Consider the following 20,761-nt stretch of genomic DNA (forward strand, 5'->3'; position numbering starts at 1 on the left):
ATGTAACAATGTTTCACTCCTCAGCATCCATACCAGACCTGTCTAGACGAGGGATGCAGTAAAGTAATCCTTAAGAAGGGTGGGAAACCAGTGAGAGCCATACAGCCAATCCGGATTAAGGCATACAAGGGGGTGCTGAAAAGTTCTTGGCCCAATCAAATTTCCTAAATCTGACATTATTTTGCCACTGTAGCGGAAAAGAGTGTTATTTTAGTTTTGCAAAGTGCCAATTTGCAGACACTTAACAAAATAAACTAAAATAAAAAGAGATTAGGTTCTTACCTTGATAATATATTTTCGAGTAGAATGGCATGGTATGCAGAACCTTAGGGTACTCTGCCCATTCTCACAATCATACTGCAGAAAGATTTCAATCACAGTTTTGAAACCTCCTTATTCTCCCAGGAGTTTGCTGCCCCCTTCAGTTCGTTCCAAAGCATGCAAGAGCTCTGTAGTAAAAGATAGGAGGAGATGGGACATGAGAAACTCCTCGAAACCAAGTTCTGATCTGCTCATATAACATCATATAACTCATATAACGTCAATAATGAAATTGTAATAAATAAAAGCAACAGCTTGAGTATTAGTAGAGCTCAATCATCTCTTTAGATTCTATTTACAAATTGATTCTGAACCCATAGCCCTACTAACAAAGAGATCTTAGCTATAGAGAGGACCATGAAGCTTAAGGCAGAAACAGGTGCATCAGAAATTATCAGGCGGGGAGTTCAGCATACCATTTCTATCTACTGGAAAAGATATTATCAAGGTAAGAACAATCTCTTTTTCCAGTGCAATAGGAATGATATGCTGAAACTTAGGGACATACCTAAGCAGTCCCCAAAGTCCAAGGTGGGAGAGAGAAGCTTGCTTTCAGTACTGAGGATCCAAAAGCAGAATCCTCTTGTGCTGCCAAATCCACCCAATAGAACTTAGTGAAAGTGTGTAGGGAAGACTATGTCGCAGATCTTCTCCGGAGGTTATCACCCTTGATTCTGCATAAGAGGAGGGTACTCCTCTGGTCGAATGTGGTTTCAACGACACTGGTGGTTGTTTGCCGCAGACAATATAGGTGGAGGAGATTGCTATCCAAATTCATTGGGAAATGGTGGCCTTGGAGGCTGGTCTGCCTCAGGTTGATAGTACGATAGACGAAATTCATTAGTCACTGCCAGGTAACACAAGAGAACTTTCCGGATGTCCAGCAGCTTTAAAGCCTTGTCTTTGCCATGTCGCTGCCCATTTCTCAAGCGTGGTTATGTCGCGTTGCAGATCTTCACAATCCCCCTGCGTCTTCACTACTCTGAATAACTTTGTATCGTCTGCAAATTTAATCACCTCACTCATCGTACCCATTTCCAGATCATTTATGAATATGTTGAAGAGCACGGGTCCAAGCACCGAACCCTGCAGCACCCCCCTGTTGACGTTCTTCCAGTCCGAATATTGTCCATTTACCCCCCACTCTCTGTTTCCTATCCACTAGCCAGTTTTTAATCCACGTTAGTATTTCACCCTCTATTCCATGGCTCTCAATTTTACGAAGAAGTCGTTCATGCGGAACCTTGTCGAATGCCTTCTGAAAATCCAGATATACAATGTCGATTGGGTCAGAATTGTGAAATAGATAGAATTGCTCAAATCAAGATCGGGGCATACGAAGCTAAGCAGTCACCCATCCATTCAGCCTGGTGATGTCACTTCCTCCCCCTCCACAAATTTTTATTGTGGCATCAGAGCTTTGTGCATCAGGGCCTCAGTGGGGTAGAGGGAGATGAATGTTCTCATCTCAGTCCAAATTATCTGGCTGCCAGGTAGAAGATAGCTCAGTCTATACATTCTAAAGGTTACAAGGAGTAAAAACATTATCACATAATTATGACATCTTCTCATGAACATTTCTATTAAAATGAACTATACCCATGACTAAAGATATGTGCATTTGTAGAATATATTCTTATACTTCTCGTACACAACACTCACTTGCTTTGATGCAGAGTTTCATGACAGCATGCAGGGGATATGCTCCGATGCTCTCTGTCTTTGCCCCAATGGTGATCAGCCAAATCACAAGCTCTGGAATGGTCTCCATCCGGTCATAATGGCCAGAACTGACATACTTCTATCAAGCAAATCACAAATTTGCAGTGTTAGCAAAATGTTCAGTAGTTAGATTAATTGCTGTCAAGTTGAAGCCAAAAATATACTACAATGTGTGACCATCTTTGGGAAAAGATCCTAAATGTTGAGGATGGCCAATTTTTCATGTCATGGGTCCATAAGCAGTCTGAAAAAAGTTATATGTTTGAACTTCTGTAGCTTCCTTCTCCCCCCACCCCCACAACATAAGAAGGATGATGTTTGGATGGCTGTATTACAAATTGTTTGCTCTAATAGAATTCCTTATAACCTCATTTTGTTTCTGGTGACTTCTGTCATTTTTTCCTAGAGATAGTCACATATGTATATGTTATAAGTATGCCCTATACCCATTTCTCTGATCATCCCCTTAGGAACCACCTATCTTGTTTCCTCAGAGCAGTTGAAGCCAGAAAGAAGCGTTGAAATTCTAAATAGCCCCCCTCCCCTTCAGTGGTATCTTGTCATATATTCAACAAAAGACTCTTCACTTTGAGACAACACTCTCCTTAATGCGCTCCTTTATGCGATACTGCAATGCGTACTTAGGAGTTTTCTAAATTCCCCTTTTAAAAATAAAAAATTTATACAAAAAAGTAATAACGTTTCATATCTTTGCTTAATAGTTTTTCTTTTTGGCGCCATTCTATTCGAAGCAGAAATAAATAACCCTTATACCCATATAAGTGACTTTGCAGACATGGAAAATAGTTCATCTATTCCGGATTTTTGGGGTCATAGACCCATCTCAAATAAATCCATTCATAGGAATTTTCATTCAGTTTTGCCATCTAATTTAAAATCACTCCTTACAAGTAATACATTTTCTTCTAGTTCCAAATTACCTTTAAATCATAAGCTCCAATCATTAAATATAGGTTTAATCAATATTCGTTCAATTAAAACAAAATTTCATCTCATTAAAGATCTTGTTATAGACCAATCGTTAGATATACTATTCCTAACTGAAACATGGTTATCAGAAGGTGATGAAGCCTATCTTACATTTGCCTGCCCAGATGGTTTTTCTTTTTTTTATAATCATCGGACCAATAAAAAAGGAGGAGGTTTAGCTGTAATATTTAGAGAATTCTTATTGATTCAGGTAGACAAATCTACAGGCTCTGTGCCCATTGAATTTTTACATTTAACCATACAAGCAAAACCTAGAACAGATATACTGCTAATTTATCTCCCTCCACCAATAAACTCTGATAATATGGCATTTCTGATGTCTTTACTGTTTGAATTTGGCAGTTCTTCTTCAAATCCTTTAATTTTAGGGGATTTCAACATCCATTTTGATGATCAAAATAACAATTTCACTAAAACTGTTCTCTCCCATATCAATCAATTAGACCTGTATTCTCTAATAACCCAACCAACACATCAAGCAGGTCACACTATTGACACAGTGTTAATTCCAATTTCGGCAAAGAACAATTTTTCCTTAAATTGTTGTCATCCAGTTCCCTGGTCTGATCACTTTTTTATTTCACTAACATATGTTAGCCTTTTTACCAGACCTAATTTTACACGTCAAACAATTTCATACAGGAATTTTAACGATCTCTCATATGATTCAATTCAATCTACGTTTCAATTAGATTTTTCAAAATCAACTACTACTTCAATCGATGATTTAACCAACTTATGGAATGATGCCATTCAAACTACTTTAAATAAACTTGTTCCAATACAAAAAAAGATCATTTCGGCTCGAAAATGTAGTAATCCTTGGTTTACCACAGATCTTTTACTCCTTAAGAAACAATTAAGATCTCTTGAACGGAGATGGAGGAAGGATAAATCCCAGGAAAATCTCTTTACATACAGGGACCATATGAAATTTTATAAAACAAAAATTAATCAAACTAAAATGAAATACTATTCTGAAAAGATTTTTAAAGCTAAAAATCCTTCAATGCTTTATAACATTCTTAACAAAATAACATCTCATAAAATACAAAATGATTCCAATGACATAGCACCAACAGCCCAGGAAATTGCTGACTACCTTACAGAGAAAATTACTAATATTAGGAAATCATTTACAAATCTCTCACTTATAAGTGATTCTGAACAGACCAATTCAGATTTGCTATCCTCTAAATGCTCGAAATTCAAGATGCCTAGTTTAAATGAGATAGAAACTGTTCTAAAAACTCTGAATTGCAAAAGTTCAAAAGCTGACCTAATACCACCATTAATTCTTAAACGATATTTTAAAATCTTTGGACCTATGATTTATATATTAGTTATAGAAAGTTTAAATCAACATACGGTTCCCCTAAATTGGAAAAAATCATATATCCGTCCAATTATCAAGGATAAAAATGTAGGTCAAGATGAACTCTCCAATTATAGACCAATATCCACTATTCCATTCTTGGCTAAATTAACAGAAAAAATTGTTTTCAATCAGATATCCGAGTTTATAGAACAAACTAATGTGTTACATCCGAATCAAACAGGTTTTAGAAAACACCATAACACAGAACACTCTCTTCTTGGAATGACTACTTCAATTCAATATTTCCTAGATCACCATCAATCGGTGCTGTTAGTTTCTCTTGATCTGTCAGCAGCGTTTGATACAATTGATCACCAATTACTCCTTGCTAGACTTCAATCTATTGGGGTTAGAGATGAAGTTCTAGCTTGGTTCACATCTTACTTTAGTGAGCGTACTTCAATAGTTAATTTCAATAATTCTTCATCCCTTCCATCTCAGATTTCTCATGGGGTTCCACAAGGATCTATTCTTTCACCCTTACTTTTTAATATTTTTTTAGCTCCATTAATCAATCAGTAGGATTTCATGTTTTTGCATATGCTGATGATATACAATTATTACACCCTCTAAATAATAATAATACAGTTGAAATTTCATCTATCAATGAGAAACTTGATCATGTATATCAATGGCTAGACAAAAACAGACTGGCTCTCAATATTAAAAAAACCAATGTTATGTTATTTCCTTGGAAAGAGAACTTTTCTCTTGTTCATCCGATTTCAATTCATAATGTTCCCCTTCAATTAGTTAAAAATATAAAAATTTTAGGTGTAATTTTTGATAACAAACTAAATTTCCATGATCATATCAGTAACATTGTGAAAATCACCTTTTATAGATTACGTAAAATTCGTTCCATTTCGAAATTCCTCTGTGCTAAATCACTCACTATATTGATTCACTCTTTGGTGATTTCTAAACTTGATTACTGCAACTCTTTATTCAAAGGAATTGCACAATATGAAATAAAACGATTACAAATTATACAGAACACAGCAATAAAATTAATAAATAATTCCAAAAAATTTGATCATGTAACATCACTTCTCAAAGAGGCTCATTGGCTTCCTGTTAATTACAGAATCACTTATAAGTTATGTATAATTATCTTTAAAACTTTGATTAATAAGACCCCTGCTTTTTTATATAGATCACTGATTCCATATTCTGCAAAGAGAATTTTACGTTCTAGCGAACAAAATCTGCTAACGATCCCATCCTTAAAAATTATTAATACAAGAAGACAACTCATTTTTTCTTGTACGGCACCTCAAACATGGAACGCCCTCCCTATTACTTTACGGGAGGAGAAAGACCTTGGAAAATTTAAAACTGAGTTAAAAACTTTCCTTTTTAAAGATGCCTTTTCTACATAATTTTATACTTCATGAATTATTTATTTGGTTGAACCTGTTTTAACTATATCCTTTTTATATTTGCCCTTAATGTTTCTTCTTTACTTTAAAATTATATTTCATCCCTCCTTTCCTAGTGTTTAACATTGTTTAAATTTAGAATATTTTAGCCATTATTTAAACTGTATGTATTATTATGTATTGCATTGTTATTGTTCTTTGATTTTACATTGTAAATTTTAAATGTAAATCGCTTAGAATATCCGATTAAGCGATTTATCAAGTCCCATAATAAACTTGAAACTTGAGACCAGGATTGCTAAAACTGTGACCAAATTTGGAGGAGCCATATAGCTCCCAAATGCTCAAGTTTTATCAAGTTAGAAATCTCATTAATCCATTCCATCATAGTTGGCACCTCTTTATCTCTCCAATGGCTTAAGACATTTACATACCAGCACAAATGTCTCTATGAGTAAATTAGTGTCTGTACATAGGTTTAGAAGGGTTGATTGAGTAAAAAGATGAATATCAACTAGAGAGGAGATAATTTTTTAAGTCTGTATAAAAGACCTTCTTACTCTATAATTTTGTTTGTATATATGAAGAAACAGTTCAGGTAAAACATCAGTTAAATTGGTGAATACTTACTGTCAGCTCAAGACCACTAAGGATCAGACCAATGGTCCATCAAGCCCAGTAGCCCGTTCTCACGGTGGCCAATCCAGGTCACTAGTACCTGGCCAAAACCCAAGGAGTAGCAATATACCATGCTACCAATCCAGAGCAAGCCCCCTCCTCCCTCCATGTCTTTCTCAATAACAGACTATGGACTTTTCCTCCAGGAACTTGTCCAAACCTTTTTTAAAACCAGCTACGCTATCTGCTCTTACCACATCCTCTGGCAACGCGTTCCAGAGCTTAACTATTCTCTGAGTGAAAAAAAATTCCTCCAATTGGTTTTAAAAGTATTTCCCTGTAACTTCATCGAGTATCCCCTAGTCTTTGTAATTTTTGACAGAGTGAAAAATCGATCCACTTGTACCCGATCAACTCCACTCAGGATTTTGTAGACTTCAATCATATCTCCCCTTAGCCGTCAAGCTGAAGAGCCCTAACTGTTTTAGTCTTTCCTCATATGAGAGGAGTTCCATCCCTCTTGGTCGCTCTTCTTTGACCTTTTCTAGCACCACTATATCTGTATAAGGCATTCTTGAACATGGCCAGTTGTGAACCAAGTTAGGCTGTCAGTATTTTATAAACTACAATGGAACAACAAATTCAACAAATAACTCCATCGCTGACTCCTGAGGGGTGATGTATATGTTCCTTTGCAAACAGGATATGATTCCTTATGGATGGGTTGTGTATCCCAACTTACAAGTTGGATTGTGCAAGGCATTAATCATTTTTCTCAGCTCTGCCTTCTTGTCTCCCTGGGCAGTATCCTCTCTCTTCAGTCTTAACTTCTACAAGTGAGTTAAGATGTCTTTTCCTCTGCTCTGTACTAGATTTGTTATTTTCGGGTATTAATCCCATCTTTTTAGTGGCTTCCCTGTGCTAAGAAGTTCCCAGTAGTCTTGGGACAGCCCTGCTTGGGAGAAGAATGTTGGAGACTGAAGCCAGGAGAACCACACTTTTAAAAAAGCACCTGCCTGGCTGGCCTGCTCCAATACTTGGGGACAGATAGGGAAAATGCTTGAGTACCTGATTGTAAAACCACTTAGAAAGCCTTGATAGGCGGTATATAAAATCCTAATAAACTTAAACACTTGGAGCTTGGGACTAGGTTCCCTGGGAGCAGTGCTTTCCCCTGCAGAGTCAGGCACTTAAGCACAGGCTGATTAGACCTCACGACTGACCAGGAGGCTTGGTGGAGATCAGCTGTGTTCCACCCCTGAAGAATTATGTGCGAGCATGAGAGGTTAAGGGTTTCAGGTTTTGGAAGATGAATGAAAGGTAGCCCAAAGAGACAAACCGCTGGTACCACCCTTGCTTGTCTGAGGCAGAAATTCCTTCTCCATTTCCAGCTACAGTGAGAAACTGATGTAGGCACAGCATATGGCATTTCAGTGAATACAGCTCATTTACTGTCTGTCTAAGGGAAAATTGAGATGGGTCAGAAAAAATTAAGGTTTTCCGGGGTTATCCCAAGTGTCTCCCACCTTTAAAATCCTATTTTCAGTGTTTTTGAAAATGTAGGTTTGTTCCCAAGGGCCGTTTTTAGTGCCAAAACACTGCCATGGTGGCCATCTTGGATTTTGCAATTTTATTTTAAAACTCCTTGATTTTGGTTTAAATCAATTGTAATGGAATCCTCAGTTGGTTTTATCCCTATATCATACCAGGTTTGTGCTGGATGAGTGCCTGAGAAGCGTCTGTGTACCACGTGCTATGGGGCATGTGAGGGTGGGGGACAGGAGCTGTGGGCTTAGCCCCCTCTAGTACTCTGCAGGACAAGAGTCATAGAAAGTGCAAGGGCTGGGTTGCAAAACACTGTTAGAGCCCCTAAACCATGATTGCATCATCAGCAAAGCACTGCTGTGTGGAAGCACCTGACCCTGAGAGGAGGCAAATTTCAGACTGGCAGAGGTCCCTGGAGGATCCAGGTCAAGCCTGAAACCGATTTTGTGACCTTGATGTATGCAGCCTATCAAAAATATAAACGAACAACTACAGAATGTCAGCAGGGATGTGCAGAGCAGGTTACCGCCTCAGGGCGAAGCCCCTTCAAATCTGAGGAGTTGCAAGAACCAGAGGTCCGGTCAGAAAAGGACTGGGATGATTTGGGGTCAGACACTATGCCATTGCTCTCCAAGAAAATATCTTCTTTGGAAGATTTTGTTTCACAATTTGGGGCAGACAGCCAAGAACCAGTGGCAGCCCTAGACCAGGGAGAGGATCTGATGAAATGAAGACTATACAAACCATCTGATTTAATGCAAGATTTGGTGCTCCAACCCAGGGGATCGCTTCTAAGGAGGCTGCCAGAGACTCCAGAACCTGCAGACAAAACCACGCTGAGAGAGCCGGACAGTCCAAGAAAAATCTAATCTGTTGACGAAGGTTCTGTCCACTGTCCCTGAGAAGGAACACACAACCCTGTCTGGAGATGAAGAGAAACCCCAGAAACTCTAAGGACTGGGAGGTCGCTAAGTGTCTCTTCCTGAACTGGCCAATGCCTGCAGTAGAGACACTACCATCCCCACCACACCTTCGTACCCAACGAGACAAAGCCCAGATCATCCACTGTCCGAGAAAGGGTGGACTTGGACCCCCTGCAGGTGGAAAGCCGCCTCAACTACAAGCACTTTGATGAAAGTGCGGGAGCCGTTGCGAGGCCCAAGTGGCAGAGCTGAGAACTGGAAATGCTGTTGCAGAACATGGAAATGCAGAAACCTGCAATGCTCTGGGCAGATGGAAATATGGAGGAAATCCTCTGTGAGATCCAAAGACACTAGAAACTCCCCTGGAGATAGCTAGCACTGTGTACTCTGTTGTACATTAGGAAAAAGGGAATTTGCAAGAAGTTGGTGACTGATTGTAGATCCAGAATATGTCTCCAACCCTCCAAGCCTTTCTGGCATGAGGAAGTATCAAGGGTATCTGCCTAAGCTCCCATTCGTGGTCTGGAACAAGTTCCAACATCCTGAAGAATAAGAGATGTTGCAGAATATCGCAGACCCTGGACTCTTTTGTTGTCGACTTGCTGCAGTCCAGAAACCAAGCCAGAGGCTGGCAAAGGAGGACTAACAAGTGTCCAATGAAAGTAGAGTCCACTCCTGACAAAACTGTAGAAGACAGACTGCAAGGAAAGAAGCCACGCCCGATCCCTGGCAACACTGGCACTTTTTTCTGGGTTGTTTTTGTGAGGCGGAGCCACTGCACAGGAATCTGAGAATGCCTGGAATTGGAACTGTGGCAACATGGACGATGCCCTGGGAAAGTTTCTAGGAGGAAAAACCTGAGTATCCCTGATGACCCCTGTGGGAGGAACGAAGAGGACGATGACCCCTCCCGATGTCACAGTGAAACTGGATCGCAGGGAGCAACATAGGGTGGTTGCTGAAGGTGATCCTTGAGGCAGCATCCTCATCCAAAGACAAAGCTAATGAGTTTGGCGCTCAGACACTGCACCAGCACAGAATGTACTAAGAACTCAAATGAGATCATAAAGGGCACCCTGCACCACAGCCACACCAACCAGCACCAGTGGAGGACAGGCATGCACCTCCAAAGAGGACACATTAAGCAGGCCGGAATGACAGACATGCACCATGAAGGATGCAGCCACCACCACTCGGTTACCTGTGAATGCTAGAAAAAAACAGTTTGCAACAACATCCACCCTGTGATCCTGAGAGTCCTAAAACCTCACTTCCCCAATCACTAAGGAGGGCTGCGCACTGGAAAAGCTGTGCCATGGCGGAATCTACCTAAGCCTGTTCAGATCTGCCAAAAATCAGGATTCGGGTGATAAAGCATAGACATAGCTTTAGCAGACCGGAAAGAGCTTTCTGGGGATCACATTGTTCTGAAATCAGACCAAGTAGCTGTGGACTGAATGGAAAAAGGCACAGAACAGTCCAGGACCGAAGCAAGAGAATTGGAAGGTGGAAAATCCAAATGGAGTTCTTTCAGAGCATCAGCTGTAAATAGGCAGACAGCAGCCCGCTACAAATGTAAAGAAGGATCAGCACCTCCAAATCCAGATGCTTAAGGAGACCAAGGAGACCAGTCTCAGCAAAAGCATCAGCCGGATCCAAATTAAATAGTGGCAGGAGACAGAAGAATCAGAAAAACTGCATGGCAACTACTGCAATCAAGGTCAAGCTTGGCCAGAAAAGAGAGCTCCCGAAGAGGAAGCTTTGCCACTGACACTGTTTCCTCCTGCTCCCCAATCCTCTTCTCGGCTTGTAACACGCCCCAGGAGGTCCGCAAAATCTTTTCTAATTTCTTTAAATGCCTTATGGATTTTTCCCTTCACCACGGCCACCTTATTTTTAATGGCCAATGCCCATTGCTGCTGGTCAGCTTTAGTAACCGGCACCACCGACTCCATTCTCCGCAGCCACAGCAAGGTCCCCCTCTCTGATTCGTCCTCGGAGGCACTGTCACCCGACTCATGCGCAAACAAGCTGGAGGCCCCACGCACATGGCGTAGGCCTCCCTTCTCTGCTCCTCTCTCCGATTGCTGTCCGTCATCGGTTTTCTTTCAAGAAGGCATATTCACTTCCTGCCCTGCACTCAGAGTCTCAGGGCACCAACGGGGATGCTCAAAGCGGGCCGGGACCAGGGGACACGACAGGCTATGTGCTACTGAGGGTCAGAGCAAAATCGCTAACCCTCCATCGTGATTGGTGATGTCACCATAAGCCTATTCTTATGTTCTTATGCTCTAGACATGTAGACATATAGAATTTTTTGGACCCCTGTTCGTTTACAAAAGTTGAATAGTTCAAAGTCTAATAGATGCTAGCACTGTCATCTTGAAGTAGGGACAATGGATCATTTGCTATTTTATTGTCCAATTTTTGGAAATCAATATGGGAAAAAAATTAATATGGTATGGTACTCGGTGTCTCTATACCATTGTCTTATGACATGGTTCTATTTGGGACATTGTTGAAATTTAAGAGTCCAATTGACAAGCATAAAAGTAGACTTCTTCTGATTATAACAGGGGTGGCCATGCAATTGATAACCAGGAACTGGGATAGATTTATTTTTTTCTTTTTGGTGGGAAACACTGTGTTTGTATTACAGGTATGAAAGAATGATTGCAGAACAATTAGGAAATAATAAAAGGTTTAAAGATATATGGAGTCCAATGGAGGCATTTGTTAAACAGAAGATTGATTGATTGAACCCTTAATTCCTAGATGATTTCTACACACATCCAGAAAGGGAGAGAGGGAGGGAAGGGTTGGTAGGGTAATTTGTTTTAATATTTGTTTGAATATAAGTGCTCTTATATGTTATATCTGAATGCATATTTGTTTGCATTTTGTATAAGTTTTGAAAATTAATAAAGATTTACAAAATTTGATCCAAGTTGGCCGCTACTGCTATCTGACTGCTGTGAGGACGCCGTCAATAGTCTCCTTACCTCAAAGATTTGTCGGCCGAAAATGCAGAAAAGAAGGGGCAGAAGTGTCGGTGGAGCCTCCCGACGTTCGGTAGCCCCGTTGCCTACAGTCAATGACATTTTTCGGCGCCTTCTGAGCGAGCAGGAAGTGTCGGGGAATTGCCCGTTGAGTGCCCCGGCAGAGAGTAGTGCCACGGGGTCTCCCCAAGGGCTCGATGTCACGCTGAGCCCCGACGTAAGGATGCCTCCGCTTCAGCCACAAGCGCTGGAGCCAGCTCACTGCGAGGGGAGAGCACACCCGAAGAGGAAGTGTTCTCCCCCCGAGAGGCCAGTTTGTTGGAGGGCTCGCTACAGGGAACAACCCAGAGTGATTCTCTCCTCTGGAAAGAACCAGCGACTGGGACAACGTTGGCTGAAGAAACTCAGGACCCCAGAGAGGTAAAACACTCGACTGAACAGTCATTAAAGACACAAGTTTCGTTTATTCCTCCTGATAAGCCCTCTGAAGTCACTTTAGATTCTCTATGGGACTTAGTATCTAATCTAGGGAATTCCCTTAATCTGCAAATAAAACACTTGGATCAAGAGATAAAAAACCAGAAAGGAGAAATTAATTTATTAAAGCAAGATATTGTATTGCTGAAGTCCGAAATACAAGAAGAAAACAAGGAACTTAAAACAATTAAAAGCAATCAAGATCTACTTGTTAAAGATAACCTAATTATGAAAACAAAACTGGAAGATCTTGAAAATAAGACTCGGGCTAATAACTTGCGTTTAATTAACTTTCCAAAAATTTCATCAATTTCTCCACGAGAAATGATAAAGCGTTACTTTCTGGAGATATTAACAATACCTGAGGATTCTTTACCACCTCTTACAAGGGTATATTATTTGCCCACAAGAAATCGGGATCCTCAAAAGAAAGAAGATGAAGGAATGTCACAGGAAGTACCCTTGGACGTTTCCACTTTATTGGAACAATCAGATAGAGAACTGGCTACTCCAGCCACTCTCTTACTGACTGTAGCTTTAGCTCCAGATAGGGACTGGATATTTAAACTTTTCTTTAAAAATAGATCTAAGGACTTCCTGGGTCTCCATATTCAAATATTTCCTGATGTCTCAAGGGAGACTCAGAAGAGAAGAAGGGAATTCCTAATGTTGAAGCCAGGTGTGACCCCGATTGGAGCTTTTTTCTTTCTTAGATATCCATGTAAATGTGTCATTAGATACCATTCTTTTAAATATGTCTTTGTAGAACCGGCTCATTTGATTGCTTTTCTCTCTCTGAAACATCTTGAGTGTGGAATACCAACTGTATCTAAGTGATAATTAGCTCTGCGTCAGCACAGATTCAGTAATTTTCTTTGTAAAACTATTCTTATGTTCTTAATTTAAGAAGGGTCTAAAGACATTGCTATTTCAGTAGACGTACAGAGCTATGATTTAAGATCATTTTGCTGAAGCTGAGCTTTTTGTAATTTATTATTACTGTGAATACTGTGTGGTTGGTATATTGAATACACTTTCTTATGAATATATCTTTGTGATCCACCTAGAAAGATCGATAGGCAGACTATAAATGTTTTAAAATACATACATAAATAAAGTAAAGTAAAGTAAAATAAAAAGGCACAGCACTTCCCCCATAATCTTGCATTCCTCCTACAAGTCTCTCTTCCAGAAATTTGTTATTTCTTTATAATCCCACTTTGGGCTAAGGCTTAGCAGAACTTTAATTTTAGCACGGCAAATGAAAACTATTCTGTCTTTCTGCTAAAAAAAAATAATTTGAGCAATAAGATCTGCTGCATCCTCATTAAATGAAGCTGTGTCTAAGAAGCATACATAATGTACCACCCTTAAACAGTAAAATTATTCAGCCTGAGTTAAAAAACCCTCTGTACAAAAGGTCTGCTAATGATCTACACATCCCTTCCTCTGTAATCAAATCTCCAACTTGTTTTACTCCCCATTGGGCCCAAGTTTCTAAATATTTCTTAGAACCATCAGGATCCAAATCTCTGTTGTCCAGCAGAGAAGCAGCACAGTTACCCAAGGAGTTATTTTCAATTGCTTACAAAGCCAATGCCATCTTCATAGCAAAGATTTCAGTATAATGTGATAAGTAGCTGGCCTTATGCATAACTGGCCACTGGGCATAGGCATGAACAACTGGGAATTGCTCCTACCCCTGCTGGTTCCAAATCTCAAAATGGCTGCCGAAACTTCACACAGAAGGAAACAGTGGGGGTAGGAATGTCTAGGATCCTCCTGCCCGAAAGAGGCCACTAGACCACCAGGGCATTTAAAAGGCCGGCCAGGGAGGGCCCTCAGGTGGTGGGAAAGAGAGAGTTAACCCATCTCTCTGCAAGGGGGGGAGGACACTATTTTCGGTTTCAACTTCAGTTTCAGCCAAAACCAAGTGACAAATTTTGGCTGCTGATTCTGATTCAGTTAAAAAAGAGAACAAGAAAGAAAGACAGGAAGCAATTAAAGGCTCAAACTCACAAGCAGGCCAAACAAAAAAGAATATTGTCCCCTCCCAGTATAATATAAAACTATCTTAAAATACCCACACAACAGAGGAGGAAGCCGTATATAAGAAGCACTGCTCACCTCACTCCTCCTGCAGACTGGAAGGCAATGCATAATAGGTTAGAAGAACAGACAGACTTCTGAATAGTGGTCTCCCCCATTCTTTCTGTCAGCAGTTGACTTACTAGGCCAGAAACCTGTCTTGGAAGCCATTAAAAAGGTCTCTCCTAAATGTTTGGGCCATAGGCAGGCGCCTAGCTTGTCCATCATTTAATTCTGCCCCACTGGCAAGGTTCTTTGGCATCATGCTTTCTGGTTCTCTGCCACTTGCTGCATGAAATATTAGCCACACCCAATATACCATATAGAGATAAGCTGTTTAATATATTACTTTCCATTCCTTCAATATCCTAGTGATCCAACTGTGCATTACATGGTATGTGATCAAATCTGTCAGTTCTAGTCTGCCTTTGCAGATTGTATTTAGTTTTTTTGTGACGCTCCAGCCTGTTCTTCCTTTACCTTCCTAAAGTACCAGCAATACACATAAGTAGCATCTCACTGAGCCTTCTGCATATACCAATGTCTGTTATGGGAAATCATATTGGGGGAACTATTTATTACTAATATAGACTCATGGCACTCTATCCATTTTCTACACTGCATATTCAGATAGACTGCACGTACAATCCTGCTTTTTCAGTAGAACTGAATGATTGCTTGGTTAGTTGACAGAGTCTGAAAAAGGTATTATGAACATCCACTGACCTTGAAATGGCATTTACCCTGAACTGCATCTCAACGTCATACTGACATATGAAACAATCTATCCGGTATAAAATATCAACAGCATCTCACATACCTTTATTTAAATCCTGGTCATGGGTCACTGTCCACCTCCTAATAGAAATAACTGGGTATACAGGTTGGCAGGCTAGCTGATGAATTACAGAAACAAAGAAGCAAGTTACCTTAAAGAGGTCCTCGAGAGACAGCTGTGCTACTTCCAGGTCATCTGGCAGCCTGTTCTTCTTGGTTCCTAGCAAAAGACATGCCTATAAAAAATCAATAAAAGTATAGTCATTCACATACAGTGTTAGAAATCCAAAAGACACACTTTAAGGAGAGATTAAACCTTCAACTTAGCTATACCCCACAACTCACAATATTGTGTTTAATATTATCTCTGATCTCTTTGATGTGTGAAGATATGCACATTTGTATCCTGTACCACAGGAAAATAGTTTACCCTAGAGAGAGAGGTAGGAGTATTTAATTTGGAAATAAAAAGAAAATATTGGCTAACCACAAGGAAGAGGCGATAGTGTGAATATGTATACCCTAGAGGAAAGGAGGGACAGGGGAGATATGATTCAGATGTTCAAATACTTGAAAGGTGTTAACGTATTTTTCCAAAAAAAGGAAAATGGTAAAACCAGAGAGCATAATTTGAGCTTGAGTGGTAGTAGACTCAAGAGTAATGTTAGGAAATTCTTTTTTACGGAAAGGGTAGCTGATGCCAGGAATGCACTCCCGAGGGAGGCGATGGAGAAGAAAACAGCGACAAACAAGCGTGGGATGAACAAAGAGGAACTCTAATCAGAAAATAATAGGTATATTGATGGAACTAAGGCCAGTACTGGGCAGACTTCCATGGTCTGTGTCCCGTATATGGCCATTCGGTTGAGGACGGGCTGGGGAGAGCTTCGATGGCTGGGATGGTTTAGATGGGCTTGAGTGAGTTTTGATGGAGACTCCAGTAGATAGAACCTAAGCACACTACCAGGCAGAGCTCTGGGATTCTGGCACAGAAATATCTAAGAAAAAGGACCATTTAAATTAAATTATTAGTTTATAGAGTGTATACGGTTGGGCAGACTGGATGGACCATTCTGCCGTCATTTACTATGTTACCATCTTATGAATAAAAGTCTTAATTTTTCCAGTTTTTCGTAATTTGCTGAATAGTAACTCCTGTCATTATGAGTAAAAGTTTATGATAGATTAAGTTATAGTTTTTGGTGGAATTCATTATGCCATATTTTTAAAATGGAGAAAATATTAGCTATCCAACAGGGAGGCTGTAAAAAATTTATGGAGGTTTGGGAGCCATTAACAAATTATTGTAAGGAATGATTATAATTAATAATTTATTTCTCTCCTTTTGTCTATTGAAGTATAAGGGGGGGAGGGAGGGGATGAATTTTAAATTTTATAAAATTATAAGATTATATTGGAAGAAGGGTGGGAGGGAGAAGTTATAGTCTGATTTCACTGAATGTATGATTAATAAATAATATTACAGTGTATATAATTGTGTTATGAATTACTTGTTGAAAGTAATCAGGCAGAGTACGGTACAGGGATTCAAACAGGGATTGGACGGATTCCTGAAGGATAAAGGGATCATGGGATACTGAGGGAGGAGCTGGGATATAACACAAGTATAGAAACCAAACCAGGTCGTGCATGTGCAAGACCGGAGGGTTAGGACTTCGATAGGAAGACAGGACTTAAATGAGAAACCAAGGTGGCAAGGGAGCCCCTTCTGGTGATACAGACAGGTCGTGACCTGTTTGGGCCGCCGCGGGAGCGGACTGCTAGGCGAGATGGACCTGTGGTCTGACCCGGCGGAGGCACTGCTTATGTTCTTATGAATAAAAGTCTTATATATAGCTAGCCTAGTGGCTGAAACAACAAGTGCTGCACGGTGCCATTCGGAAAAAGTCTCCAGTCTAATCCCCATGTGAGTCATTCACTCCCTGGGTCAGGCAGGGCTCAAACAGAATTAACCCCCTACTTTACAAAACCTCACTAGTGTTTTTAGCGCCGGCCATGGCGGTAATAGCTTGGACACTCAAAAACACAAGCACAGCTTTGTAAAGGAGGGTGTAAGTGACAAGGATAAGATAAGAAAGGGCGACAGACAAATTTCCTTTTTCTTTTTTTTAGAAAACTGCATTTTGTGCAGTCTGAGAAATTATGTCTCGCTATCTTAAAGAATAGATAATGGACTCAAAGCCAAGAGAAGGCAGATTAAGAAGCAGCTGTCAAAAATGTACAATATCTGCCATCTACTTCTCCTATGGAAACAGCATCTGAACAAAAACTATACAACCAGTAATAAAACACATCCACAATAGTAATTTCCATAATTAAGGATCTTCAAAATTGTAAAAATAAAATACACCACATCCGACAACTCAATGGTGTATGACGATTCCTTTCACATTTTCATTTCTCCCCTTCAATACAAATCACAGAACCCTACCCCCACCCCACCACAGACACTAATCTTTAAAGGACCTACATCATGTTGCCCATAGAGATCAGGAGAGTTCAAACTGCAAATGCATTTTATCTTACAGTACCAAAAGCCAAATAGTAATCGTATTGGCTTTATGAAAATTTTAAAGATGACCCTGAAAGGCTCAAGATTGGGCAGATATTGCAGTAGAATCATCTACTACAAACAGCAGTAGAATCATTGCTCAGGCAATAAACCCATCTTGACCATTCACCTATTACCAACTGAAGCCCTAGCTGCAGGCCTGAAACAGCTCCAGCTGCTATGCTAGTCCATGCACTTTTTACCTGCCACATGCCTTTCTTGGCTAGTTTTTCCAGCACTGCTTGCCACACTTGTGAGCTGTAGTGACGCTTCAAAATATCTTCCAGGATGTCTGGGAAAGGTGGATGAATCCAGAACTCATCTGAAAGCAAGAGGAAGAGTGCTCCAGTACCACACAGACATCTTGCCATGACCGTAAGTGCCCCTTACTGTCATGTCTGGAATTAAATTTCGAGCCTATGAAGGGAACTCATGGCAGCCATTTTGTATGAGTGATCTGCACAGGGCAGGAGCGTAGGAAGATCACTCCTGCCCCGAAAGACCGCTAGACCACCAGGTAAGGTCTGGGGAAGGCGGGAGGGAGGTGGGGGTGATTCCGGTTTTAGGAAATCATGAATAATCGAAATTGCGAGTCCTAAAACCGTGAATCGGGAGGAGGAAGTGTACTGAGCTTTATCTAGATATTTGTTGCTCCTGTCAGTTCATTTCCAGCCTTATCTGTGTGTCATACAATTTGTTTCTGTGTATGTATCCCCTCCCTTATAGATTTTGAAACTGCTGGACCTAGCTGCACCAAACTTTACGTGGAGGTGGATCCTTCAAAGGACACCAGAAGGTTTCCCCCTTCTGAAAGTGTGCAAATCAAAGCATGGAAGAGGAAAAAATTAGCTCTTTTCAAAAGAAAAGAACAGCAGTGTTGAACAAAGGCTACCCAGAACAATACACTACTTTTTTCTTTTTTAAAGCATCTGCTTTTTCTTTTATATGTTCTCTCTCCTTTTGACTTGCCCACTTTTCTTTCCCTTCCTCCATCCATCTTACCCTTTTTTCTTTCCCTTCCACACATTGAACTTCTTTTTTCTGCATTTTCTACTTTCACTCTTTTCAAACATCTTTTTTTTCCTTCCTCTTTCACAGTTTAGTTCCCCTTCTCCAATCACACTTCTCAGTTTTTAATACCGTGTTTATTTTGTCTAAAAGACAGTACAAAAAGTAAAATGATACTGTGGCAAAATAGAGCAGATTATCTGTACTGTACCTTCTTGTTTTCCTCAAAGACACTAAGGGACATTTTCGATAGAACGTCGAAGTCCAACTTTGGACGTTTTCCGCAAAACATCCAAAATTGGACTACCAATTTCAAAAATGCTGGGATGTCCAATTTTATTTTATTTGAGGGGGAGAATTAATCTAGTTGGATGTCATGGACACCAGGACGTTCAACTAGATGTCCAACATCAGGACGTCTAACTTTATTCCCCATTTTCAGCCACAATGCCGTCCAAGTTGAAAATGTCCAAATGAAGCCCATTTGGCCATGGGAGGGGCTGGCTTTCAAATGGAATGGCCACAAAAACATGCCAAGAGAGCATTGGGGCACATTAGAAGGCACTACTTTGAACTTACCATATATACTCGAATATAAGTTGAGATTTTTTGGGGAAAAAAATGGGGGTCTTGGCTACCCGCCCCCCACCTGGACCTATTGCAGGCCTCCACAGGGCCTGCCGCAAGATCTGGTGGTCCAGCAGTGGGCTGGGACATAAGGGATCCCCCCTCAGCCAAATAAAAAAAAACCCGCCTCCCCCGTACACCTACCCCTGCCTCCTCAGTGACCTCATGGTGGGCGGGACAGGAGGAATCCCTTCTGCCTACTGTGCCTGCCAAAATTTACAAAAACACCTCCCTCCCACATACCTTAAGAGTCCCTGGTAGCCAGCTGATGCATTTGGCTGGGATGGGAGACAGGGGATCCCTCATATACCAGTCCACCACTGGACCATCAGGTCCCGCAGCAGGCCCGGTGGAGGCCTGCAAGGCATCAGGAGAGAGGGAGGGGGACAGGGTGCCAAGCCTGGCAGAGGAGGGGAGGGAGGGGGCACTGGGTGCAGATCCTGGCAAGGCAGGGTACTTGATAAGCATCCATTTTATATTCGAGTCAACCATTTTTCCTCCTTTTGGGGGGAAAAATGGGGGTCTCAACTTATATTTGGATCGACTTATATTTGAGTATACTGTATATAGTACTTTGCCATATTTGTATATGCTGATGAAATTCAACTCCTTTACACTACTGAAATTTCAAATTCTGATGAGGTACAACAAATTAATCAAAAACTAAGCATAATCTCTAAATTGTTAAATACAAATCATTTATCATTGAATCCTCAGAAATCTACAGCTATGCTTTTTTGTACAAAAGAAAATCAGAAACTTTCTTCACCTTTAATGTTATATAATACTCCAATCCAATTATTATCAACATTAAAAATTTTAGGTGTCATCCTAGATTCAAAATTATCTTTCCAATCACAAATTTCTATACAATGATGTTATTATAAATTAAGCCTTATTTATTCAATATCTCATCTTTTACTCCCCTTAGCAATTAATATTCTTGTTCATTTGTTGGTAATTAGTACACTTGATTATTGTAATTCTCTATATTTTGACATCAGATGTAAAGACATTCGTCATCTAAAACTAGTTCACAATACTTCTACAAAATTAAGAACTGGGAAAAAGAAATTGATCATGTCACTCCATTCTTGAAGTTCACTCACTGACTGCCTATTAATCATCGATCAGCATATAAGATTTTGATTTTCAAAACACGTTCTGCATAGTACAACAGACTTTGACCTCTTTTTTACGGCCAACCTGCCAGAAAATCCAGAAAGAGCTCCGGAGGCAAGCAAAAGAAATCTCTCTTGTGCCCCTCCCGAATGATTTCCAGCACTTATTGATCTGATGAAACCCAAGTCCAC

At 40.4% G+C, this 20,761-nt stretch overlaps 1 protein-coding gene across 3 annotated transcripts in view; it reads right to left on the minus strand.

Moving 5' to 3' along the window:
* TRANK1 (tetratricopeptide repeat and ankyrin repeat containing 1) overlaps nucleotides 1-20,761 on the minus strand; it is a 258,846-nt gene that overhangs the window by 177,146 nt on the left and 60,939 nt on the right. For all 3 annotated transcript variants that reach the window (XM_033930525.1, XM_033930526.1, XM_033930523.1), the window contains exons 5-7: nucleotides 18,017-18,135; nucleotides 15,394-15,477; nucleotides 1,984-2,122 (exon numbers count right to left, since the gene is read on the minus strand). In XM_033930525.1, the coding sequence (XP_033786416.1) occupies nucleotides 1,984-2,122; nucleotides 15,394-15,477; nucleotides 18,017-18,135 (342 nt within the window). The remainder of the gene's footprint in view (nucleotides 1-1,983; nucleotides 2,123-15,393; nucleotides 15,478-18,016; nucleotides 18,136-20,761) is intronic.

Source organism: Geotrypetes seraphini, chromosome 2 (genome assembly GCF_902459505.1).
Source record: "Geotrypetes seraphini chromosome 2, aGeoSer1.1, whole genome shotgun sequence".
Taxonomy (NCBI): Eukaryota; Metazoa; Chordata; class Amphibia; order Gymnophiona; family Dermophiidae; genus Geotrypetes; species Geotrypetes seraphini.